Here is a 26198-nt window from a genome sequence, read left to right on the forward strand (position 1 = left end):
TTTTTTCCATCCCCAGTACCACAAAAAAGAAAGAAAAGAAAAAAAGAAAAGTGTTCATTTTTAAGCAATTCTGGCATTAGCACAGAAATACCATCCTAAACCAAGTTATGATAGCGCACACCTGGAATCCCAGTACTAGGGAAGCTAAAACAGGAGGCTAGCAGGTTTAAGGACAGCCTCGTCAACATAGGAAGACTCTTAGCATCTAGCAAGATCCTGTTTCAAACTAAAAAGGACTGGGGGGTTAGCTCAAAAGTAGAAGACCCCTGAGTTCAATTCCCAGTATACACACACACACACACACACACACACATACACACACACACTATGCCTTTTCATACCTAAATATTGTGTATGTGTCTGTGTTCTCCTAAAAGCAGAGTAAGAAAACCTTAGCTGGGTGTGGTGGCACACACTTGTAATCACAGCGCTTGGGAGGCTGAGACAGGAGGGATTGCACAGGTTCGAAGCCAGTCTCAGCTACTTAGTGAGGCTCTTAGCAACTTAGTGAGATTCTGTTTCCAAATAAAATATAAAAATAGGCCTTGGAGTATAGCCCAGAGGTAGAAAGCCTCTGGGTTCCACCTCCAGTACCACCAAATAAATAAATAAATAAATAAATAAATAAATAAATAAAAGCAGAGTAAGAAAACCTTAGCCGGGCGTGGTGGTGCAGACTTGTAATCCCCGCGCTTGGGAGGCTGAGACAGGAGGATCACACAGATTAAAAGCCAGCCTCAGCTACTTAGTGAGGCTTTCAGCAACTTAGTGAGACCCTGTTTCCAAATAAAGTATAAAAATAGATCTGGGAGTATAGCCCGGAGGTAGAAAAGACCCTGGGTTCCACCCCCAATACCACCAAAAACAAAAACAAAAACCATTGAGACCTCACACATCCTTGTAGATACGTACCCTGCATACTTTTGCGTGACAGCCGTGCTTGTCAGCCTTGCACACCGACTGAAACAGCTTAGAGGAGGAAAACAGCTTTGGCCCATGGTTTCAGAAGTTCATTACTAGCTGGGCACGGTGGCACATACTTGTAATCCCAGTACTTGGAGGCTGAGAAAGGAAGATTGCAGGTTTGCAGCCAGACTCAGTTACTTAGACTCTCTACAACTTAGTTAGATCCTGTTTCAAAATAAAAATAAAAAAATAGGGCTGGGGTGTAGCTCAGAGGTAGGATGCCCCTGAGTTCAATCCCCTGTGCCATAAACAAAAGAAGAAAAGCAAAGCAAAACAAACAAACAAACAAAAAACAAAAACAGAGGTTCGTTGCTCTGGGCTCTGAGGAGAAGCAGAATGAAATGGTGGAGAGATTGGCTCCACTCATGGCAGCCAGAAAGTAGAGAGAGAGAGAGAGAGAGAGACAGACAGACAGACAGATGCAGAGAGAGAAAGGGACCAGGGACAGATAGAGTCCCCAAGGCCACACCCTACTGCCTACAATCACCATCCAAATTAGTGATCCATCAAAAGGCTTAACCCACTGAAGAAGCCAGAAGCCTCACCATGCAGTCATCTCTCCTCCGAGCCTCTGCACGAGCTGGGGAGCTTTCTTTGAGCACAGGAGCTTTTGGGGGCAGTCCAGATCCAACCCCCACTGCCCATCACCAGGGGCATTTGCAGTTGCGTAGCAGACTTTTTCCCAGACCCCTTGCCAGCTGACCTGTGAGGAGCGAACCCGTGAGGGGCCTGTCCAGTTTGAATACCCCTGTGCTCTGCAGGAGGCGATTGTGGCTCCTAAGGAAGGAGGGGATGGAGAAGAAGAAGGCGAGGAGGAGGAGGAGGAGGAGGAGAACGTGGAAGATGCCCAGGAGCTCTTGGACGGCATCAAGGAGAGCATGGAGCAGAACGCGGGTAACGTTCTAGAGTCTATAAAATCTGGTCATGAGGAATGGGGTGCTTGCCCTTTAAAAGTACTGCAGAGGGCAGGGGGTATAGCTCAGTCATATGTCTCTGGGTTCCATCCCCAGACCCACTAAATAAATAAATAAATAAATAAATAAATAAATAAATAAATAAATAAATGTACTGCAGAATCATAACAACAAGAAATTTCACTCATGGTCTCACCACCCAGAAAAAGAAAGCACCGAGGATGTGTTGGTGACTGATTGAAGAATGAGAAAGAAGTTCTTAAGCCGGGCGTGGTAGTGCACGCTTGTAATCCCCGCGCTTGGGAGGCTGAGACAGGAGGATCACACAGGTTCAAAGCCAGCCTCAGCTACTTAGTGAGGCTCTCAGCAACTTAGTGAGACCCTTTTTCCAAATAAAATATAAAATGGGTCTGGAAGTATAACCCGGAGGTAGAAAGCCTCTGGGTTCCACCCCCAGTACCACCAAAAAAAAAAAAAGAACTTCTTAAGTTTAAAACAACAATAAGCCAGGTGGGATGGTGGATGCCTGTGATCCTGGCAACTCAGGTAGCTGAGGCAGGAGGATCCCTAGTTCAAGGCTAGCCTGAACATCTTAGTGAGACCCATCCTAAAATTAAAAATTAAAATTAAAAAAGAAAAGGACTCCCAGTATTTGGGAGACTGAGACAGGAGGATCACAGATTTGAGGACAGCCTCAGCAATGCAGTTAAACTCCCAGCATCTTAGTGAGACCCTGTTTCAAAATAAAAAGCAAGCCAGGCATGGTGGCACATGCTTGTAATCTCAGTACTTGGAAGGCTAAGACAGGGGGATCGCAGGTTTGAGGACAGCTCAGCAATGTAGTGAAATTCCCAGCAACTTAGTGAGACCCTGTTTCAAAATAAAAAGTAAGCCAGGCATCAACCTAGCAAGACCCTGTTTCAAACTAAAAATAAAATAGGGCTGGTGGTATAGCTTTCAGGTGGAGTGCCTCTGTTCAACCTCCAGTACCACAAAAATAAAAATAATAAAAAATAAAAAGGGCTGGAGTGTAGCTCAGAAGTAGAATGCCCCTGGTTTGAATTCCAGTACCAAAAATAAATAATATAAAGATCTGTTCCGCCAGGCATGGTGGCGCACGCTTATAATCCCTGTGTTTGGGAGGCAGAGACAGGAGGATCGCGCAGGTTCGAAGCCAGCCGTGCTGGCTTAAGAGACCCTGTTTCCAAATAAAAAAATATAAAATAGGTCTGGGAGTGTAGCCCGGAGGTAAAAGGGTTTCCAGGAACCCCAATACCACCAAAAAAAAAAAAAAGATCCGCTCCTTAAAAATTTTTTTTGTACTAGGGATTAAACCCAGGTGATATATCCCCTGTACCCATGTATATATGTATGTATATATTTTGAGACAGGTCCCACTAAATTGCCCAAGCTGTATTACAGGTGTGCACCACTGAGCCTGCCTCCACAAACTGAGTTTTGAACTGAGATGCCCCTAAGGGAGCTTGGTACCCAGGAGAAAGGCAGAAAACCATTTCACTTTTATATTTAGACACTTCAGACCCTCTGGAGCTGGTTCTTTTTGTACCCTCTATAGGCCAGCCCAATGGATAAGCAATACTTGGGACCCTTCACCAACACAGCCTTCCCCTTCCACCCTCTCAGCCACCTTCCTCTTCTTTCCTCTCCCTTGCTGGTGGCAATTTCTGAGCCCCCAGGATTGGGCGGGGCGAGTGGAGATTAGAGGTAAATAAGAGAGGTGTCTGTGTCCTGCCCGGTGGAAGCCTGTGTGAGTGGCAGACACATGGCTGCTGCCCCTTCAGCCTCCGCTGAGACCCGCCCACAGCGTGCCTGGGGGCACAGATCCAGCTGCCCGCAGTGGCCACCCAGCCATGTCCTCTGGCACCCCTGTCGGTCCCTGAGTCGCTCTGTCCACTCCTATACCTTGGCTAGGCACCTGGCTTCCCTCTCCTAACCTCGTACCCCTTACCCGGTGTCTGTGTTGTTCGTACCCCACTGGGATATGCAACTGTCCCTCCCGCCATAGCCAGCTCGAGTGTGGTCCACGCTGGTCCCCGCCCTCCTCCTTCAGGTTCTTATACCTGCTGCAGCAGTGTGAGGTGTCGCTGTACGTTCTTATTCTTAGCTGGTTTATAAAACAATAGCCAGAAGTGCACTGCTGCAGGCTTAAGCCAAGTTTTATTATGACAGGTAGAAAGGGGGACAGAGAAATTAAAGCACTGTGTCAGAGGAACGCAGTGGAGTGCCTTAAAAGCCAGACACTAGCCGGGCGTGGTGGCGCACGCTTGTAATCCCCGCGCTTGGGAGGCGGAGACAGGAGGATCCGGCAGGTTCGAAGCCAGCCGCGCTGGCTTAAGAGACCCTGTTTCCAAAAATAAAAAATAGGTCTGGTAGTGTAGCCCGGAGGTAGAAGGGCTTCCAGGAACCCCAGTACCACCACAAAAAAAAAAAAAAAAAAAAAAAAGCAAGACACTGAGGTGTCTGGTCACATAACATTTTTTTTTTATAAGAATTCATTATCTCCTCCCTCCCATCCTGCTTAGCCAATAGTCCTCTTTTCTCACCAAAAGCAGGCACAGGCCCACAGTTGTCTCTGCTGTGTGAGCCTTTCCTGCTAGCCTTCTTTGTTTATCCTCACAGGGACAGACAGGTCTGACATCACTGATCAAAATGTGTTACTTGGCTAGCGAGGTCAGGGGCTGCAGGGCGGAAGCCCACTTTATCTTTGGTTTTATTTTTACTCTTAAGTTTAAAGCATGTATTGTCCACCTGTGACCTTGGTGAGTTCTCAGCTTCTCCTTATCTCTGTCAGCTAGAAGTTGCTTACTATGATGAAAACTTGTTTTATAATAAAGAAAAGAAAGACACAGGAATATAGTCTTTTAAAGTCTGGAGGTTTGGGGAGCTATCATTGTTTTGTGCTATTAATAATTAATAGGTTAATATAGCTTGTTTTTTAATCTTTTACCTTTAAACTATTGTGAGTCTATATAATTCTTTTTCTAAGTACAAGTGTCTGTGTTTTAACATTCAGTGTCCAGCTGGGCTAACAAGCCAACTTTTAGCTGACCAAGGTCAACCTTGGCTGCAGCTCTTGGCTGGCTGACAGCTTAGGGACAGAGAAAAAGATTTTATTGTTCTGCCTAAGTATGAAAGCTTGTTCTTATTAGCAGTTAATATCGTCCGTATTAGCCCTCAGTGCAGGCTCAGTCCCCAGAACCTGTCACTTAAAGGTCTCCAATTTCTCTATTCCTTCCTCTGAACACCCTGGTACTTCTCTTCTCCCAGGCTGGTCTAATCCAATGGGGAAACTGGCTTTTAGATGCAGACACCCGAGTGGCCACTTGAAGACTCAAGTTGACTGAGTCTCAGGTTCTGTTAGAGCGTGGGCTGGTGCAGGCGGCAATGGCATTTAGAATCCCAGGGAGATTTCCCACAGGAAATGGGGGGCAAACAGAAAACACAGATAGTACTTGCCTGCGCCTGGCCCGGGAGGCGTTCCCGAGTCAGCTTAAGAGTCTAAGAGCCCTGGTGCTCACCGTGTAGGGAGAGAGAAAAACCTCAGGATGAGACACGGCCTGGTGAGGGCGCAGGAAGAAATGGGGTGAGGCCACATGGCAGAGTGCAGAGCGGAATACTGAGGAATGAACAGGTTGCGTGACCTTGGGGAGGGGGTGGCAAATAAGGCCCCAGAGAGGCAAAACGACCGACATGCAGGCTAACAGGATAGGGAAAACATGTTCCTTAATGCAGAGACTAGCCAAGATCCTATCCAAGAACTCAGTGTAACAAGATGGTGTGAATATAGACTGAGCTTTCTTCATGGCCAAGGAGGTTGAAAACATAGAACAAACGTGATCAAAGAAAGTGCCCAGCCGAGCTGTCACCGAGTCGCCAAGCTCAGAAGGACCTGTCCTTGGCCGAAGACTCTGTTCTACCCCCAGTGCAAGGGAGGCCTCGGGCGAGAGACACGTGAGACGGCACTGGGGCCCAGCACAGGGCTGCACGCCTGTAATCCCATCAGTACTCAGGAGTCTGAGACAGGAAGACCGCAGCTTTGCAGCCGGCCTCAGAAATTTAGAAAGCCCCTCAGCAACTTAGTGAGACCCTGTTTCAAAATAAAAAGTCAAATAGTGCTGGGGGTATAGCTCAGAGGCAGAATGTTTCCGGGTTCAATCCCAAACACCCTGCTCCATGCACACACATAAAGAGGGGCTCCGGATGGGAGCAAAAAGTGGTCTTTGGGGAAGGTAGTACTTAAAATAAAACCCACTGCCTCCCCCCCCCGCACCGTTGCACCCCCAAACGCCCACCCTCCTCCTGTGAGATTGGAACATTTCATTCAGTTTTCTTTCACTTTAGGAAGATATTTCTTTTCTTCCTCAAGTTTGTCCAAAGAGCCTTCCTGTTCTGAAAGTAAAACATGGACCTTGATTGTGTTTGAACAACACAGGGTGGACTTCGACCCATTGCAGAGACGCGTCTAGAGGACGCCCAGTGAGCTCACTTTCCCCCACGTGGCCCCGTGCCCTGGTACTGTGGCTCCCAGGACTCAAGCGGCACCCGTCTCAGGGTGCAGCAAGGGCCACCACAGCCCTGCGCAGAAGTCCACTTCCGTCAGCCCTGGCTGTACAGACGAAACCAGGACTTCCTTAAAGACCGCCTTTTGTCAAGATGTTTGCGTGCATTTTGTACATATCAAAAGCACTGTGGAACTATTAAGTCTAGTTGGTGGGATTTCCAGTGAGTTTGTGAATGAAAAGGGAAAAATCTGTTAAGTGTATCAACTTCATAGTATTTATACTATGTTTGGATTCTTGGAAGAGCTTGGTTTATAGCCAGCTTTTGGCGGGGCGGGGGGGGGGGTGTTACTGGGTATTGAACCCAGGGGCATTGTACCTCCGAGCTACACCCCCAGCCCTATTTTTTTTATTCTTTATTTTGAAACAGGGTCTCACCAGGTTGTGCAGGGCCTAAGTGGCTAAGCTAGCTGCAAACCTGTGGCGATCCTCCTGTCTCAGTCTCTTGTAATACTCGGGTATTACAAGTGTGTGCCGCCATGCCTGTCCAGGTTCAATCACCAGCACTGAAATAAATAAGTAAATAAGTAAACAAACAAACAAATAAATGCCAGGCATGGTGACACATGCTTGTAATCCCTGTACTTGGGAGGCTGAGACAGGAGGATCTCAGGTTCACGGCCAACCTCAGCTACTTAGTGAGGCCCTCTGCAACTTAGTGAGACCCTGTTTGAAAATAAAGAATAAAAAATTGGGCTGGACGTATAACTCAGAGGTAGAATTCCCCTGGGTTCAATGTCCAGTACCAAAAATAAATAAATAAATAAAAATAAAAAGCCAGGTGTAGTGCTACAAACATGTAATCCCAGTACTTGGGAGTCTGAGACAAGAAGACTGGGTTTAAGACCGGCCTCAGCAATGTAGTAAAGTCCTGTTTCAAAATAAACAATAAAATGCTATGGGGCCAGGCCTGGTGGTGCAGGCTTGTGATCCCAGTATTTGAGAGGCTAAAACAGGAAGATGGCAAATTCATGGCTAGCCCCAGCTACTTAGTGAGGCTCTCAGCAACTTAGTAAGAACCTGTTTTAAAATAAAAAATAGGGCTGAGGGTATCGCTCAGAGGTAGAATGCCCCTGGGTTCCATTCCCAGCTCCACAAAAATTAAGTAAATAAATAAACATTCTAGGGGTGCAGCTCAGAGGCAGGATGCCCCTGGGTTCAGTCCCCAATACCAAAAATAAACAAATTATATTTTGGTAATTATGAAGATGGGTTAATAGTAACATTTTAAGTGCTACTGGTATTTAAAAGATAGACTTTATTTATTTATTTATTTATTTATTTATTTGGTGGTACTGGGGTTCCTGGAAGCCCTTCTACCTCCGGGCTACACTCCCAGACCTATTTTTACATTTTTTTAATTTGGAAACAGGGTCTCCTAAGCCAGCGCGCGCGGCTGGCTTCGAACCTGCGCGATCCTCCTGTCTCTGCCTCCCAAGCGCGGGGATTACAAGCGTGCGCCACCACGCCCGGCTCAAAAGATAGACTTAAAAATTATAAAAATCAAGGTAACATTTAATTGATTAATTTATTTATTTACTTATTTACTTTTATGGTGCTGGGGATTGAACCCAGAGGCATTTTAACTCTAAGCTACACCCCCATCCCTTTTTTTTTATTTTTTGTTTTGAAACAGGGTCTTGCTAGGTTGCTCAGGGTCTCTCTAAATTGCTGAGGCTGCCCCCAAACCTGCCATCCTCCAATCTCAGCCCCCCAAATACTGCCATTACAGGCCTGCGCCACCACACCCAGCTTGAGCACCTACTTTTAACAAATCATGCGGCACGAGACTATCTCACTTTCTTCTCACAACAGCAGCCATTATTGTTGTGTATTATGAGTGCAGAACTGAAATATCAAAATAGAATTTGGAGCGCTGGGCAGTGGCCCGGGCCTGTGGTCCCAGCTAAGGCCAAGGCAGAAAGAACAGCCCTGTGCAACAGGAGACCGGACCTCCTCAGCAAATTAAACAGAAGAAACTCAAGAACAGGCAACCTCCGGGCAAGTGGGAGCACGCTGGTTTCTCTACTTCCGCCTGGTCCAGCTTCCCCCAAAGGGTGTGATGAGGGCATTTCCCAGTGCAGACGTCAGCGTCTGCTTCTGTTCCTCTTCCTAGGCGAGCTCCGTGGGTTCTCCTACTTTATTGTGCACTAGGACACCCGTGTCATCACCCAAAACCACATAATGTTTACTCTAAGAGCAAAATAAGAGGTTTTTTATAATACCTTTGACTACACAATGGTTTTTTGTTTGTTTTGGTACTGGGGATTGAACCCAGAGGCATTCTACCTCCAAGCTACACTCCAGCCCGATTTTATTTTATTTTGTTTCATTTTTATTTAGAAGCAAGGTCTCACTAAATTACCAAGGCTGGCCTTGAACCTGTGATTACAGGCATGTGCCACTACAAAATAGTCTTCCTTTCTTTTTTTCTTTTTTTTTTTTTTTTTTTGCTTTTGCGATACTGGGGATGGAACCCAGGGACATTCTACCTCAAGCTACAGGCCCAGCCCTATTTTTTATTATTTTTTTTTATTTATTGATTTATTTTTGTAGGTCTGGGGATGGAACCCAGGGGCATTCGACCACTGAGCTACACACCCTGCCCTATTTTTTATTCTTTCTTTCTTTCTTTCTTTCTTTCTTCCTTTCTTTCTTTCCTTCTTTATTTTTTGGTGGTAGTGGGGTTCCTGGAAGCCCTTCTACCTCCGGGCTACACTCCCAGACCTATTTTTTATATATTTTTATTTGGAAACAGGGTCTCTTAAGCCAGCACGGCTGGCTTCGAACCTGCGCGATCCTCCTGTCTCCACCTCCCAAGCACGGGGATTACAAGCGTGTGCCTCCATGCCCGGCGTTATTCTTTATTTTGAAACAGGGTCTCACTAAGTTGCAGAGGGCCTCACTAAGTAGCTGAGGCTATCCATGAACTGCCATCCTCCAGTCTCTGCCTCCCAAATGCTGGGATTACAAGTGTGTGCCAGCACGCCCGGCTTATTCTTTATTTTGAAACAGGGTCTCACTGAGTTGCCAAGGGCCTCACTAAATAGCTGAAGCTGTCCCCAAACCATGATCCTCCTGTCTCAGCCTCCCAAATGCTGGGATTACAAGTGTATGTCAACCACACCCAGTTTATAAAATAGTTCTTAACATAGAATATAGAATTATATTAGAATATAGCCTCAGTGTAGAAGCTACTTCACAGTAATCTATTTTTCTTTTTATCAGGTCGGCTGGAAGATCAATATATAATTAGATTTGTCAGGGAAAAGCTAAAATCTATGCCATGTAGGAATCAAGGATACATTTTGGATGGATTCCCAAAGACCTACGATCAAGCAAAAGATGTGTTTAATCGTAAGTTTGAGCAACCCCCGTGTTTTGTATGTGTATATCCAGGTCAATTGCAACCTTGTTTAGAGAAATATTCATCATTCAATTTAATAAAGAACAAATTGAGCCAATGGTGGCTCATACCAATAAACTCAGTACTTAGGAGGCTGAGTCAGGAGGATCACAGGTCTGAGGAAGAAGTGAGACTCTCTCATTAACCTGGCGAGACCCTGTTTCAAAATAAAAATAAAATAGGGCTGAGGGTATACTCAGAGACAAAATGCCTCTGGGTTTAATCCCCAGAGGAAGAAGGAGAAAAAATTGGAGTTTTTCTTAAGAATCTTGGTTTACCTTTTATTAGGTATGTAACATACATTTATTAATTTATGTACTTATGTATTTAGTTAGTTAGTTAGTTAGTTATTTACTTTGTAGTATTAGGAATTGAACCCAGGGGTAGTCTACTTTTAAGCTACACTCCCAGCCCTATTTTATTTTTTTATTTGGAGACAAGATCTTGCTAAATTGCTGAAGCTGGCCTTGAACTAGGATCCTTTTGCCTTGGCCCCTTGCATTTCTAGGATTATAGGAATGGGCCACCATGCCTGGCTAGAATTTTCTCCATTTTAAAAGGTGAATAGAGCCAGGTATGGTGGCATATGCCTGTAATACTAATATTTGGGAAGCAGAGATTGGAGGATTGCAGGTCTCAACCAGCCTTGGCAACTTAGTAAGGTCCTCTACAACCTAGATCCTGTTTCAAAACAATAAAAAATAAAATAAGGCTGGAGGTGTAGCTTAAAGACAGAATGCCCTTGGGTTCAATCCTCAGTACCACTAAAAAAACAAAAAGTTGAATAGTATTTCATTGTTTGTATAGAACCCATTTTTTTTATTGATCTGTCAATGCACATTTAAGTTGTAAGACTATTTCTGAAATATTTGCTCTATTTGAAATATTTCTGCTCTGTTGCTGACTAGTTTTCATAAGTGATTGCTAGTTAAAATACAACATTTGAATTTCTTCTATAAGCCCTAATAATATAAGCCCTAATGACTATATATATTTTGTTCTTTAAGAAGAAGATGATGATGAGGAAGAAGAACTTAGAGGCAAAATGTTTCCCGTTGATAAAATAATTATACCTGGTAAGTTCAAGATATTTTTCCAAGATCTCGCTGAAATGGGTGCTATTAAATGTCTCTTTTGTGCCAAAACACTTTTTTTGAGTTTGAAAAGGTCCATCTGTTTTTAGTAAGTAATCAATGAAGTAATTAAAAGATACATGCAAGCATAAACTTGGAAGCCCAAGGTTGCATTAGGGGTAAATCTTGAGATAATAAACTGGGTGTGTTATCGCACACTTGTAATGCCAGTAGGTGGGAGGCTGAGATGGGAGGATTACAGGTTCAAAACCAGCCTCAGGAACTTAGGCCCTCTGAAACTTAGTGAGACCCTGTTTCCAAATTTAAAAATTATAAAAAGGGCTGGGGTTACATCCAGAAGGTAGAAGGCCCCTGGGTTCTACCTCCATTACCGCACACACATAAATATTGGGAATATAAAGGTTCTGAAATGGATAGAGATTCCTTTGAGAGCTTTCTTCTGCCTGCTCTGTAACAAAGGACAAGGTGGCCAACCTGTTAGTGACTTGGCCTCTGCGTCACTTAGAGAGACCACAAAGCACCTGGTGACCACAGTTCCTTTCCCTTGTTTTTGGCTAATGAGGCCTTCGTTTCCAGAACGTTCTCCACCCCTGAATGAGCCTGGGCAGGTGAGAAGCTTTTGGGTTGACTCCAGGACACTTTCAGTCTACCACACTTTTTTTTTTTTTTTTTTTTTTTTTTTGCAGTACTAACTAGGGATGGAACTCTGGGGCATTCTACCTCTGAGCTACACCCCCAGCCCTATTTCGTATCCTTTATTTTGAAACAAGGTCTCACTAAGTTGCAGAGGGCCTCACTAAGTAGCTGAGACGGGCTGCGAACCTGTGATCTTCCTGTCTCAGCCTCCCAAGTAGTGGGATTACAAGCATGTGTCACCATGCCAGGCTCATTGTGTCCTCTGGAAAGCAATGCCTGAACAACTTGTCCTACACCAGGCACATCTGCGCCTTCCTGTGTGCTTTCAAAGGTTTTGCTGTTAGTATTGTTTTTAGTCAGTCTGTAGGAGGTGTGATTATGGGGAGTAATTTGGGTCAGATGATCAATACAAGAACATCTTTTTATTATTATTACTATATTATATATTATATGTAATGTATTATTATTATTATTATTATTATTATTATATTATTATTATCTACAGTACTGGGGATGGAACCCAGGGCCATTCTACCTCTGAGTTATACTCCCAGCCCTTTCTTTTTTTTTTTTTTTTTCTTAATTGAAACAGGGTCTCACGGAGTTGCAAAAGGCCTCACTAAGTAGTGGCTGAGGCTGTCTGTGAACCAGGATCCTCTTGTCTTGGCCTTCCAAATGATGGGATTACAAGCGCCCACCACCACGCCCCGCCCAAGAACAGCTATTTTTAGAAATGCAGGTCACCTGGGGTAGTAGAGCACGCTTGTAATCCCTGCGCTTGGGAGGCAGAGACAGGAGGATCGCGCAGGTTCGAAGCCAGCCGCACTGTCTTAAGGGACCCTGTTTCCAAATAAAAAGTATAAAATAGGTCTGGGAGTGTAGCCCGAAGGTAGAAGGGCTTCCAGGAACCCCAGTACCACCAAAAAAAAAAAAAAGAAAGAAAGAAAGAAAGAAAAGAAAAGAAAAGAAAAGAAAAGAAAAGAAAAGAAAAAAGAAATGCCGGTCAAGATTGTAACTAAAAAGACCTGCTCCTGGCCTCAGGTTCCTAAGAGGTACAGTTGACAGATGTAGCTGATCATTTCTTCCTCTTGGTCTAGGCACAGCTGTCCTAGAGAAGCTTCTGGAAGCTCTGAGATCACCAGATAGCAGTTATCCTTGGGGATTGATAGCTATTGTTTGCCTGTGGATTCTAAAACTAGTCATAGAAACATGAAATGCCAAAATAATGGGTTGTAAGCCAGGCCTGGTGGCATACGCTTGTAATCCTAGTACTTGGGAAGATGAGACAAGAGAGTCACAGTTCATGGCCAGCCTCGGCAACCTCCTGAGGCCCTCCGCAACTTAGCGAGAGCCTGTTTCAAAATAAAACATAAAAGTAGGGCTGGAGGTATAGCTCAGAGGTATAATGCCCCTGAGTTCAATCCCCAGTACCACACATACACAATAAAAAGTCAAAAGGATGGGTTGTCTCAGATAGCCCATTAATTTAGGTATGCACCTCAGCAAAAGTTGAAAAGTAAAATTGATTCCTCTGAATACCAGGACTGTCCAGTGTGTGAACCTTTAACACTTCTGTTAATAAGTGCATTTTGCAATCTGCCCCGGGAATACTGAATTCACATACTCCACAGGGATTCAAAATGCTCTCGCTCAGGCAACTGGATAAGATTCAGCTCAACAAACAATTTCCCACGTGCAGTCAGACACGATGGCACACACCTGTAATCCCAGTACTTGGATTGCTAAGCAGGAAAATGGCAGGTTCAAAGACAGCCTCAGCAACTTGGCAAGAGTCAGCAACCTAGCAAGACCCTATTTCAAAGCCTACAAGTAAATGGGCTGGGGATGTCACTCAGAGGTCAGATGCCCCTAGATTCAATCCCTAGTAACAAAAACCAAACAATTTGTCACATGCCAGGCAACCCACAGGTTGTGCTTCCTAAAGAGCCTTTTCTTTTCTTTTTTCTTTCTTTCTTTTTTGTGGTATTGGGGGTGGAACCCAGGGGCTTTTCTACCTCCAGGCTAGACTCCCAGACCTATTTTATACTTTATTTGGAAACAGAGTCTCACTAAGTTGCTGAGAGCCTCACTAAGTAGCTGAGGCTGGCTTCGAACCTGTGCGATGCTCCTGTCTCAGCCTCCCAAGCGCGGGGATTACAAGTGTCTGCCACCACGCCTGAAAAGAGCCTTTTCACAATTGTGTGGGGGAAGAACAACACCTAGTTTACTAGTTTCCGAGATTTATCCAAGTCCAGGCTATCTATAGGGTAAGAAAACTCGAACAGAGGTGAAGTTCTGGGTGATGCTTAATCATGGTCCCCAGGGCTGCTCTCTCTTCGTGGGACAAAGCCCAGCAATGTCCGAGATGTTATCTGTTTGGAAGGTTTAGTGTGTTCTTAGGGAATTATACTCTTGCCAGAAATTGTCTTTTATTTCCTAGCATTCAAAAATAAAGTAGAGCTTTGTCTCATTGGTGCCTGTGGGGTTTTAATTTGTGGAGGCGGCTAAGTGATAACACCAAGAGGAGAGGTGAACGCGGCTGGAAGAAGAATTCGTGACTTAGATCTCCTGAGAGGAGGGTCATGCCGTGCCACGCGGGGCCACCTGGAGGGCACCGTGTGTGCGGAGGCAGGAGCCGGGGGAGAGCCGAGGCACAGTGACCAGAGTCTCTGCAGGAAACAAAGGCAGGCCAGAGCAGTGGCTCAGGGTCAGCAAGTCTGGGCTACAGAGGTGGTCTCTAATTGCCTGGTGCCTTGCCCCGGAGGCCTCTGGGCAGGGCAAGCACTGGCATCATGTGAGTTACCTAGAGGATGGCTGGCCTGTGAGAGGTGTGCTCCCAAGTGAGGTGTCATGTATATCTGACAATCAGCTAGCCCTTGGAGGGCAGCCCCTCCCCAGATCTGCAAGGCCTCCCAAGATGGCAAAACATTATAAGATACAGAAAATCTTAAAAAATGTATCCATGTTGGAGTACTGGGACCTTCAAACCCTTGGCAATTCAGTTGTAGCTGCGTTCTGTCTGTGATCAGTCCCTGTGTTTTGCCAGTGCTGGTAGCCCAGGTCCTGTTCCGTTCTTCTCAGTTCTCCCAGTTAAAGGCGACAGGTTTAAAGTTGTACTTATTTGGTGAATATGGAAAATGTCATTAAAACCTAGATTTTGTCAGGCTTGGTGGCACACGTCTGTAATTCTAGTACTTGGGAGACTGAGACAGGATCGCAGGTTCAAGGCCAGCCTCAGCAAGTTTGACACTGTTTCAAAACAAGACAAAAGAGTGATTTATTTTCAAGCCAGTCCACTGCATTTATTTATTTAATGCAGTGCTGTGTTCAGTCCCTTCTTTCTGCCTTTGTAATAATAAAATTGCTTAAGCTTGCCGGGCGTGGTGGCGCACGCTTGTAATCCCCGCGCTTGGGAGGCAGAGACAGGAGGATCGCGCAGGTTCGAAGCCAGCCATGCGCGCTGGCTTAGGAGACCCTGTTTCCAAATAAAAATATAAAATAAGTCTGGGAGTGTAGCTTGGAGGTAGAAGGGTTTCCAGGAACCCCAGTACCACCAAAAAAAAAAAAATTGCTTAAGCTTAATAAAAAGACAAAAAATAAAAAAATTAGGCTGGGAGGTGTAGCTCAGAGGTAGAATGTTCCTGGGTTCACTCCCAGTACCACCACAGAAAGTTTTTAACCAGCCAGGCATGGTGGCGTATGCATGTAATCCCCAGTACTTGAGAGGCTGAAATGGGGGATCCATGTTTGTGGCCAGCCTCAGCTACTTAGTGAGGCCCTCTGCAACTTACACCCTGTTTCAAAATAAAAAATTGAGCTAGGGGTATAGCTTGGAGGTAGAATGCCCCTGGGTTCCATCCTCAGCACCAAACACACACACACACACACACACACACACACACACACACACACACAGGTTTTAACCTAGATATCTAGCATCATAGAACTTAAATAGATTTGATTTGGCATAATTTTGATATAAGTGCCATCCCAGAATTTAGGGATTTAGATTTCTCCCTTTTCATAGTAACTACACACGGAGAGCAAAGGGTCAACAGCGAGCGGCACTGGTCAGAAAAGCAGTAATATTATGAAGCTGCAGGAGTGTCTGCCCCAAGCTTGGTTTTCATAGTAACACTTGTGGCCGACCTGTCCACACCTGTTCCACACGCCCCAGGGGCACACCCTCCTCGAGACTCTTCCCGGTACACTTGACTCTCTTACCTGTTGGAGAAGCCTCGTTAGAATGTGAGTGCACAAGAACGGCGTGTAAGCTGGGGAACCAGTACAGCTGAGAGTAAAACCCAAACCATCCCCAAGCCTCGCCAGCTCCCGTAGGCAACACAGGATTCGGATGTCCTGGGCCATCTGTATACTGGGCACCATACCCTGGCCCTATTGTTGAGAATATCTGAGAATAGAAACTCCCCTTGGAAAGTTTATTTCACTCACCAACACTTTAATTTTCTCAACAAATACCCGGTGACCATGTACTACAAGCTAGAGAAACACCTGCTTTCATAGCTTAAAAGAAACTTGCGTGTGAGTATAATGACGAGCATCAGTAATGTGATCTGATTGTGGGATGCTTGATAAATGTTGTTGTACTGAACATAGATATTTCATACCCAGCAGCATTACTTGGGGACAGAGCTCTATGGGTGGAAATCAAAATCCCAAGGAAGTCCCCATTTTTATGACGTTGGCAAACTAGCCCTCCAAGCATTTTTCTCAAAGCCTGTGATAATCATGCTCGAAAGAGGCAAAGTGAAGATTGTCTAGGAAGCTGATGTCACCGGGTTATCAAATATTTGCTATTTAAACCAGGGGTGGTGGCACACATCTGCAATCCCAGTACTTGAGAGGCCGAGATGGGGATTGCAGGTTCGAGGCCAGCCTCAACAACTTAGCATGACCTTGCTTCAAAATAAAAAAAAAATAGGGCTGGGGGTGTGGCCTGGAGGTAGAATGCCTCAGCGTTTACACACACACACACACACACACACACACACACACACACACACACACAGCTATTTACAGTTTCTGTTGCTCTTATTAAAAAGAAGGGAGGGAGGGAGGAAGGCAAAATAGTAGATTGCACAAAACGCCCATTGGTCGGACCTCACGGGGTGGCCCCTGGAAATGATTTCATCTCTCTGGCCATCCCTGCTCTGCCCTCTGTGCCGCACCCTCGCAGAGCTTCTCCCTCTTCTCCCCAGAATTCGTGTGTGCGCTGGATGCATCCGATGAGTTCCTGAAGGAGCGGGTGATGAACCTTCCTGAGAGCGTGGTGGCCGGGACCCATTACAGCCAGGACCGCTTCCTCCGGGCTCTGAGCAACTATCGCGACATCAACACGGAAGATGAGACTGTCTTCAACTATTTCGATGAAATTGAAATCCACCCGATACACATAGGTATGAGACGAACCCCAGGATAATGTGACCGTGCAGACCCAGGACCCTCCCAGCACATCCCGTGCATGTCTGATTGGGATTATAGGGCTTCGGGAAGGAGGCTGGAGAAGGAGGCTGACCACAAGATGAAGCCACAGTTCAATCCTCAGTACAAAAAAAAACAACTGGGCACTTCTCCTGGGAAGCCCTTTTGCTTAGGGATATGGTAGTGGGAAGGTGTTATATGAAAATATATGGGTAGATTATAAAATAGAATGCCAAAGAGGCATATTTATAAAAAGATGCCTCAGCCAGGCATGGCGGCGCACGCTTGTCATCCTGGTACTTGGGAGGCTGAGACAGGAGGATCTCAGGTTCTCAACCAGCTTCAGCCACTTAGTGAGACCATCTACAACTTACTAAGACTCTCTTTCAAAATAAAATCATAACATAGGGTTGCAGATGTAGCTTAGAAATAGAATGGCCCTGGGCTACATCCCCAGTACCACAAAAAATTAAAAAGCTGCCTCAAAGAAATGTATGTTTACTGCTGACCACTGCAGGCCATTCCCCCAGGCATCCCAGAACAAGGTTCTGTCCCTGCGGCATTGCTGGGCACAGGTGCTCTTCACAGGCCCTCTTCTGGCCTTTGAACTGGTCAGCTCACCTCATAGCTAGCGGGGAGACCAGAGGCTCTTCATTAAATCCCTCCTGATCACCCAGCTGGGCTTAGCACGCGCAGGACTCAGGAGAGAGACTCCCCTCCAGCCTCCTCATGGTCATTCCTGGCTCCAAAGCTCAGCTTTCATCGCTGTCTCACCTCCCTGCGGCTTGGTGAATGCCTCACCTTCCTCTCCAGCCTTCTGGATCTTGGCACTTCTTAAGACTCTGGGTTTGGGGGATACATGCAGCCCCCTGCCTGGTGGACACTTACTGCCAGCGGATGGGACAGCACTTGGGTCCTGCAGTACGGATGGGCTTAGAACTGAGAGATGTTGTCAGCAGGAGGCAGGATGGATGCTGGTTCTACCTCTGCCTCAGTTTCCTCATCTGTGACCCTATATAAGCCAACAATCAGGCTCATAGGGATGTTACAGGTGGTAGAAAAGATACGCACCGAGTGCCAGGCACATGGAAGGAGTGTGTTAGCACGACCAACTCGAACTCACTAAATGATGCTCTATTAAAAAACAGAAAGATAGCCAGGCGTGGTGGCACGCGCTTGTGATCCCAGCATTTGGGAGGCTGAGACAGGAGGATCGAGGATCACGGTTCGTGGTTCATAGACAGCTTCAGCTACTTAATGAGGCTCTTTGCGATGCAGTGAGACCCTTTTTCAAAATAAAGAATAAAAAAATAGGGCTGGGGCTATAGCTCAGAGGTAGAATGTCTCTGGGTTCCATCCCCAGAACTGAAAAAAAGAAAAAATGGAAAGATAACAACTTATAGCCAGACTATAGTACTTGCGAGGCTGAGACGGGAGGATTGTGGGTTTAAAGCCAGCCTCAGCAACTCAGAGGGGCTCTCACAACTTAGCAAGATTCTGTTTCCAAATACAAAATAAAATAGGGTTGGGGATATAACCCCGAAGTAGAAAGTCTCTGAGTTGAAGCCCCAGTACCCCTACCTCCACACAAAGAAAGAGAGATCGAGGAATGACAATTTATAGCCAGGCACGGTGACACACACCTGTAATCCCGGGACTTGGGTGGTTAAGCAGGAGGTGCACAGGTTTGACGTCCTGAGTTCAACCCCCCGTCCACAATACATAAATAAATAATGAAGGATAGCAACTTATAAATTTGAAAATTTTTCTCTGTTCTGCGCCCTTGGCAGTGACTGGGTTTTGCCCCCATCTGGCTGTGTTTCTGAAAGTTGGACACATTTTGTATATAAGAGCTAAGGCTTCTACGCCTACCAATATGGAAATAAGTTTACACTATTTAGAGAACTAAGAAAGAACGGTGAATTTCAGAAAAATAGCTATTGTCATCTTTTCAGCAAAGAAAAAAAAAATAGAGAAAGATCAGGAGAGCCCGAGGGAGGAACATGGGGAAAAACAGAAGGGAGTGGGAGGGATGAGCGCTGTCACTGGAGATACAGAAAGGCCAATGTGGGAGACAGACCGGAGGGACGCACCCTCAGGACGCGCGCTGGGGAGGGGCCACGGCCAGGACGGCAGGTTCCACCTCTGCATCTGTGATCCTATATAAGTGATCTCTTTATACCGACGTCCTCTTCTTCCTCCCCGGCCCACATGGTGAAAGGACCGAGGCTTTGTTACCCTGACCGCCAAGCTCAGAGCGGGACTTGACTCTGTCCTGACCCACTCCTGGCGCATCCCTCCATCTGTCTCCCGCCTTGGCCATTTTTTCAATCAATTCAAAAATAAAAGAGACTGAAACTAGGGCTGGGGGTGTAGCTTGGAGGTACGATGCCCTTGGGTTCCATCCTCAGGACCACAAACACAAAATAAATAAATATATTTCTTCCTGATACCTCAGAGTGATTACAACCTGGATGTCACTAAGGGCGCTAGAACGTTTTTGAAAGCGTCCTAGTTTAGGAAGATGTGCTCCTGGGAAACAATTCTCCCCAGCAATAGGTCACCCTGACGCTGGAGCAGGGTGACCGTGGACTGGACCCCGGGCTACCTGCCCCCGCCCTGACCGGCAGAGCTGCCCTCCTGGGAAATTTTTGAATTTCAGTCTCACTGAATTGTGAAGGGCCTCACTAAGTAGCTGAGGCTGTCCGTGAACCACAATCCTCTGGTCTTTGCCTCCTGAATTCTGGGATTACCTGCGTGCGCCAGCCTGGCTTTTTTTAATTTTTAATTTTTTTGTTTTTGTTTTCGGTTTTCTTTTTTTTTTTTTTGCAGTACTGGGGATGGAACGCAAGGACATTTTACCTCTGAGCTACACCCCCAGCTCTATTTTTTATTCTTTATTTTGAAACAGGATCTCATTAAGTAGCTGAGGCTGGCCACAAACCTGCAATCCTCCTGTCTCAGCCTCCCTAGTCCCAGGATTACAAGCGTTCACCACCACGTACAGCTAGAAATACTTTTCAACACAGAGGCCAGGCAGGGAGGTGGCAGCCGCGAATCCCATGCGTTTTGGTGTACTTTGCTTTCTAAGGGTTTACCACTCACTAATGCAGGGCCCTCCCCTCCCCCTTCCCATGTTAGAGTCTCTGGGGCATGTTTTCCCATGTTAGAGCAGGGTCCTACAGACAAAAGAGGTGGCCAGAGCAGCTGCTAGGGTGAGGATGGGGCCAGGGGGTCACCTGGGGAAAGGTCTGGAAGGGATTGGTGCCAAAATGTATCTGCTGGACACCACACCATTCTCCTCAGACACCCTCCAAGGAAACCAGAGGCAGTGTAGCAGTGACTACTTTAGCTCCTTCCTGGGAAATTGCTTATCAACAAGCCTTCCTTTTCCTCTTCCTTCTTCCTCTTCCTCTTCCTTCTCCTTCACTTTCTTTTTTTTATTATTTATTTATTATATTTTTTTGCGGGTCTGGGGTTTGGAACCCAGAGGCATTCGACCTCCGAGCTACACCCCCTGCCCTATTTTTTATTCTTTATTTTGAAACAGATCCTCACTGAGTTGCAAAGGGCCGCACTAAGTAGCTGAGGCTGTCCGCGAACCACAATCCGCTGGGATGACAAGCGGTCGCCACCACGCCCGACTTTTTTTTTGGTACTGAGGATTGAACTCAGGGGTTTTCTTCCTTCAAGCTACATCCTCAGCCACTTTTACTTTTTATTTTAAAACAGGGTCTTGCTAAGTTGCTGAGGGCCTTGCTAACTTGTTGAAGCTGGCCTGGAACCTGAGATCTTCCTGAATCAGCTTCCCAAGTGCTGGGATTACGGGCATGCATCACCACACCCAGCTCCCCTCCCCCTCTTTTTTCCTTGTATTAACATTAGTTAGATATGCTTGGTCTTGGACTTTCTCATAACTAAAATTGTGAATTGAAAATGTAGCCCAGAATAATTGGTTTTCAGAAACAAAAATCGGAAGAAACCTTAAGGTCACCCTTTCTACCCTCAGCAACTTAGTGAGACCCTATATCAGTATCAAATATAAGCCAGGCACAGTGACGCACAACTATAATCCCAGTATTTGGGAGGCTGAGACAGGAGAATCACAGGTTTAAGACCAGCCTTCAGCCTCAGTTACTTAGTGAGGCTCTCAGCAACCTAGTGAGACCCTGTTTCCAAATAAAATAGAAAATAGGTCTGGGAGTATAGCCCGAAGGTAGAAAGCCCCTGGGTTCTATCCCCAATACCACACACACACACACACACAAAAAAAAAACCAGCCTCAGCAACTCAGCAAGGCCCTCAGCAACTTAATAAGACCCTGTTTCAAAATAAAAATAAAATAGGACTAGAGGTGTAGCTCAGAGGTAAGAATGCTCCTGGGATTAATCTCTAGTACAAATAAATAAATAAATAAATAAATAAATAAATAAATAAATAACTCACTCAGTGGTAGAGTGCCCCAGTTTCAATTTCCAGTGCCACATACTAAATAAATAGGTTTATAGTGGCTCACAGCCTCAGGAGTCCAAGCTGCAATCGGCTGGCTCTGTCGCTCTGGGCCTGTGGCAGGGCAGCACATCATGGTCGGACCATCTGATGGAGAGAAACTGCTCACCTCAAGGCCAGGAAGAAAAGAGAGGAAGAGAATCTGGGCGTGGTGGCACATACTTGTAATCCCAGCCCTTGGGAGGGTGAGACAGGAGGATCACAGGTTTGAGGACAGCCTCAGCTACTTAGTGAGGCCCTCCACAACTTAGTGAGACCCTGTTTCAAAATTAACAATAAAATAGGGCTGGGGGTATAGCTCAGAGGTAGAACACCCTTGGGTTCAATCCTCAGTACCAGAGAGAGAGAGAGAGAGAGAGAGAGAGAGAAGAAGAAGAAGAAGAAGAAGAAGAAGGAGGAGGAGGAGGAGGAGGAGGAGGAGGAGGAGGAGGAGGAGGAGGAGGAGGAGGAGAAAGAAAGAGGAAGAGACTGGGGTCCCAGAATCCCCTTAAAGGGCACACCCCAGACACCTAAGTACCTCTAGCTAGGCCCTCTCTCCTAAAGGCTCTACAACCATCCAGTGATCACCCTGGGCGCCAAGGCTTCAACACATGGGCCTTTGGGGAACATTCAAGGTCCAGACCATAGCATGTTCCATCTTTTCATCCGACCACTCACCAACCACTCAGATCAACAATGATTATCAGAATTCATGGACCATCTCAGTACTTGGGAGGCTGAGACAGAAGGATCACAAATTAGGGGCCAGCCTTGGCAGCATCATGAGACTCTGAGCCTACGTAGTGAGACCCATGTTACAAAATAAAAAATAGAAAAGGTCTGGGGGTGTTTCTTGGAGGTAGAATGCCTGTGGACTCAATCCTTAGTAACACACACACACACACACACACACACACACACACACACACACTTCATAGACTCAAGCCCAAACCTCTCACATGACTCTTAGACTCTGTGATATTTGCCCATGGGAAAAGAAGTTCTGAAATATGCCACCAACCAGATAAAGAACCCTCACGGTGGCAAGTTACATAATTTACAATCACAAATTCATTGTAATAAAGCAATTCCCTAACTGCTGGCAGGCCTAGAATCTAAGCATGTGTTGATCTATTCTCTACTGGCGTTTAAAGATGTAGGAAAACTCGAAGATGCTCAGAACAGACTCGCTATCAAACAGCTCATCAAAGAGATCGGGGAGCCCCGAAATTATGGTTTAACAGAAGAGGAAAAGGCAGAAGAGGAGCGGCGGGCGGCGGAGGTGCGCCTGGCCAGGGAGGCTGCGGAGGAGGCAGAGCGCGAACACAGGGAGGCGGTGGAGACCGCGGAGAAGATCGCGCGCTGGGAGGAGTGGGTGAGTGCGCGCGTGCAAGTGTGCAAGTGTTTGCATGTGCGTGCACAAGAGGCTGGGCTATGGATGCTGGCAAAGCCCTTCAGGCCAGCTCTCAACCTGCTGTAGACAAAGGTCACGGCTCTGCCCCAAACAAGGTTTTCATTTGTTTGGTCATTTTCTGTCATGTCTACCATTTTTAAAAAGAAAGCCATAAACGAGGCCTGGTGGCGCACACTTGTAATCTCAGGACTTGGGAGGCTGAGACAGGAGGAGCACAGGTTCACGGCCAGCCTCAGCTACTTGGTGAGGTCTTCTGCAACTTTGTGGGACCCTGTTTCAAAATTTAAAAAAATAAGATAAAATAGGGCTGGGGGTGTAGCTCAGAGATAAAATGTCTCTGGGTTCAATTCCCAGGACCATACACATCATCATCATCAGAATGTGCAGCTCTGTTAATATGTAGCATTTTACTGCATGTTGTCCTTGTGAGTTTTTGTTGTTTTTATTGTTGTTTTTTCTTTTTTTTTTTTTGGTGCTGGAGCGTGAAGTCAAGGGCATCTACCTCTGAGCTACACCCCCGTCCCTATTTTCTTTTATTTATTTGGAAACAGGGTTTCATTAGGTTTAGGAGAGTCTCGCTGGTTGTTGAAGCTGTGCGTGAATCTGCTATTCTCCTGGCTCAGCCTCCCAAGTATTGGGATGACAGACATGCACCATCACGTCCGACTTTCATTTTAAATTTTGCAACAGGGTCTCACTAACCTGCCGAGCATCTCAGTGGATTGCTGATTCTGGCCCCAAATCTCTATTTCTCCTGTCCCAGCCTCCTAAGCTCCCAAGTACCGGGATTACACACGTGTGCTACAACATAAGGTTCCTTTTTATTTTTTATTTTTACTTTGAGACAGAGTCTTGCTAAGTTGCAGAGAGTCTCACTAAGCTGCTGAGGCTGGCCTTGAACCTGTGATTCTCCTGTCTCAGCCTCCCAAGCGCTGAGATCCCCAGGACGTGCCAGCGCACAGCGAGAGCCTGCGATCTGACTTGCTTGTCCTCCATTTACCCATGTTCAGCCTCATTCCGCCCCCCCTCACCCCCCAGACCACCATGTCTTCTAAAACAGCACCCGCACCCAAACACCCCCAGATCCGCGGTTCTCATCGGAGCCAGTGGCGCCTTCTGGCTGGGATCGCCCGCTCTGCCCTGCACACCTTCCACCTGGCCCCCTGCAGCCACCAGGTGATCTTGTAAAATGTGGATTCCCCACAGCCATTTTCTCTTGAAAGCTCCACACAGGCTGTCCAGCACCCTTAGGTGGAAGCCCATGCTCCTTCCTCACGGTGGCCCACCGGGCCCACGCAACCCGTTCCTAATGGTTCCCAGTGGTCTCCAGTCCTCATTTGCCTCGCAGCTTACTCAAACTCATCTTTCCTTTTTAATTTTTCTTTTTACTTCTCTTTCTCTCTCTCTCTCGTATGTATGTATGTATGTATGTATGTATGTATGTATGTATGTATTTGCACTGGGGATTGAACCCCGGGACTTTCTACCTCTGAGCTACAACCCCAGCCCTATTTTTTATTCTTTTTTTGTGTGTGAGTGGTACTGGGGATGGAACCCAGGGGTTTTCTACCTCCAGGCTACGCTCCCAGACCTATTTTATACTTTATTTGGAAACAGAGTCTCACTAAGTTGCTGAGAGCCTCACTCAGTAGCTGAGGCTGGTTACAAACCTGCACGATCCTCCTGTCTCAGCCTCTCAAGCCCTGGGATTACAAGCTTGCGCCACCACACCCGGCTTATTCTTTATTTTGAAACAGGGTCTCATTGAGTTGCAAAGAGCCTCACTAAAGCAGCTGAGGCTGTCGTGAACCCGGATCCTCCTGTCTCAGCCTCCCAAATGCTGAGATTACAATCCTGCACCACCATACCCTACCCAGCACACTCTCAGCCCTTTTAACTTTGGTTTGGAAATGGCTTGCCAAGTTACTTAAGGTCTAGTTTCTGAGGCTGACCTCGAATTTTTTATCTTCTTATCTCAACTTCCCAAGTACTGAGAATTACAGGGATATGCCACTATGCCTGGGCTAAAACTCATCTTCCTTTTTTCTTTTCTTTTCTTCTTTTTTTCAGTACTGGGGATAGAACCCAGGGGCATTCTATCTCCAAGCTACACCCCCAGCCTGATTTTTTATTCTTCATTTTGAAAGAGTCTCACTAAGTGGCAGATGGCCTCACTAAGTAGCTGAGGCTGGCTGTGAACCTGCGATCCTCCTGACTCAGCCTCCCAAGAACTGGAATTACAATGCGCCGCCACATCCAGCTTAAAACTCATCTTTCTAATGAGGCTTTTCCTGGGTACCATATGTAAAACACCAACTCTAGCCTCTTCCCACAACACGTATCCCCAATACCTTTTAACTTTCCTCTTTGCACTTATTCCATCTAACATGCTATATGTTTTATGTATTTTTCTTGTTTCTTGCCTTTTCCTTAAACAGAATTTAAGTTTCATAGGAGGACAGAAATCTTGGTCCATGTTGTTTCCTACTCTATTTTCAATGCCTACAGCAATGTCTCCCACCTAACAAGCATGCCGTAATTGTTACGGATTGGGAGAATATGGTTTGGGAAACTGTTCCCCAGGAAACCCTGCTAGGGTCCCGGACACACCTTCCCCCAACCCATAACAAAAGCCCAAACGACCAAAATCAGAAAATTACCGCAGGTTCTTGTCCTAAGCTAAGAATAAATATGCATAGCTTGGACAGTTGCTGAAGATTTAAAGAAGTTTATTAGAAAGCTAGAAATACAGAAAAGAGAAATACAACTCCATACCAGACTGGCATGGAGGGGTGACTCGAAATGAATACACCAAAGGGATTACACGTGGACTCGGCCTTTTATACCCATGACCTCCATCTTGTTTGCGTGACTCTGACGTATTGAACGGCCCTGTGAGGTACCTCCCTTTAACCCTGAAAGGTACCTCCCCTTACCCTGAAAGGTACCTCCCCCAATAAGGTGTGGCGAGGTGTCTTCTTTCATGAAGGGCAAGGTCAAACCCTGCCCCCTCTTAGCTAGCTTATCCAATCATGTAGATCTGTCTCTAGGTAAAGGCCTAGTTCTCCTCAACTAAGATCTGTCTTTAGATAGAGACAGGCCTAGTTCTCCTCTCCTATTGACTGCTTAATTGCTTTTAAGCTAGGTTAATTTACATTGGAATAGTTGCCTGCTTTTAGGCAGAAACCAAGTCCTTGCACAGATTTGCCCTTCACCCAGTTTTGAAATATATTAATAATCAGAGCTTTCTCAAATCTT

General features: G+C 46.1%; 1 protein-coding gene across 4 annotated transcripts in view; it reads left to right on the forward strand.

Moving 5' to 3' along the window:
• Window positions 1-26198, forward strand: part of AK7 (adenylate kinase 7) — a gene marked incomplete at both ends in the record, with an annotated part of 79464 nt that overhangs the window by 48324 nt on the left and 4942 nt on the right. For 2 of the 4 annotated variants that reach the window (XM_080706904.1, XM_080706906.1), the window contains 5 exons: window positions 1728-1860; window positions 9689-9817; window positions 10874-10942; window positions 16816-17013; window positions 22681-22901. In XM_080706904.1, coding sequence (XP_080563030.1) covers window positions 1728-1860; window positions 9689-9817; window positions 10874-10942; window positions 16816-17013; window positions 22681-22901 — 750 coding nt within the window. The remainder of the gene's footprint in view (window positions 1-1727; window positions 1861-9688; window positions 9818-10873; window positions 10943-16815; window positions 17014-22680; window positions 22902-26198) is intronic. The other 2 variants (XM_080706905.1, XM_080706907.1) reach the window with 2 other exon arrangements.

Source organism: Muscardinus avellanarius, assembly GCF_963383645.1.
Source record: "Muscardinus avellanarius genome assembly, chromosome: 12".
Classification (NCBI taxonomy): domain Eukaryota; kingdom Metazoa; phylum Chordata; class Mammalia; order Rodentia; family Gliridae; genus Muscardinus; species Muscardinus avellanarius.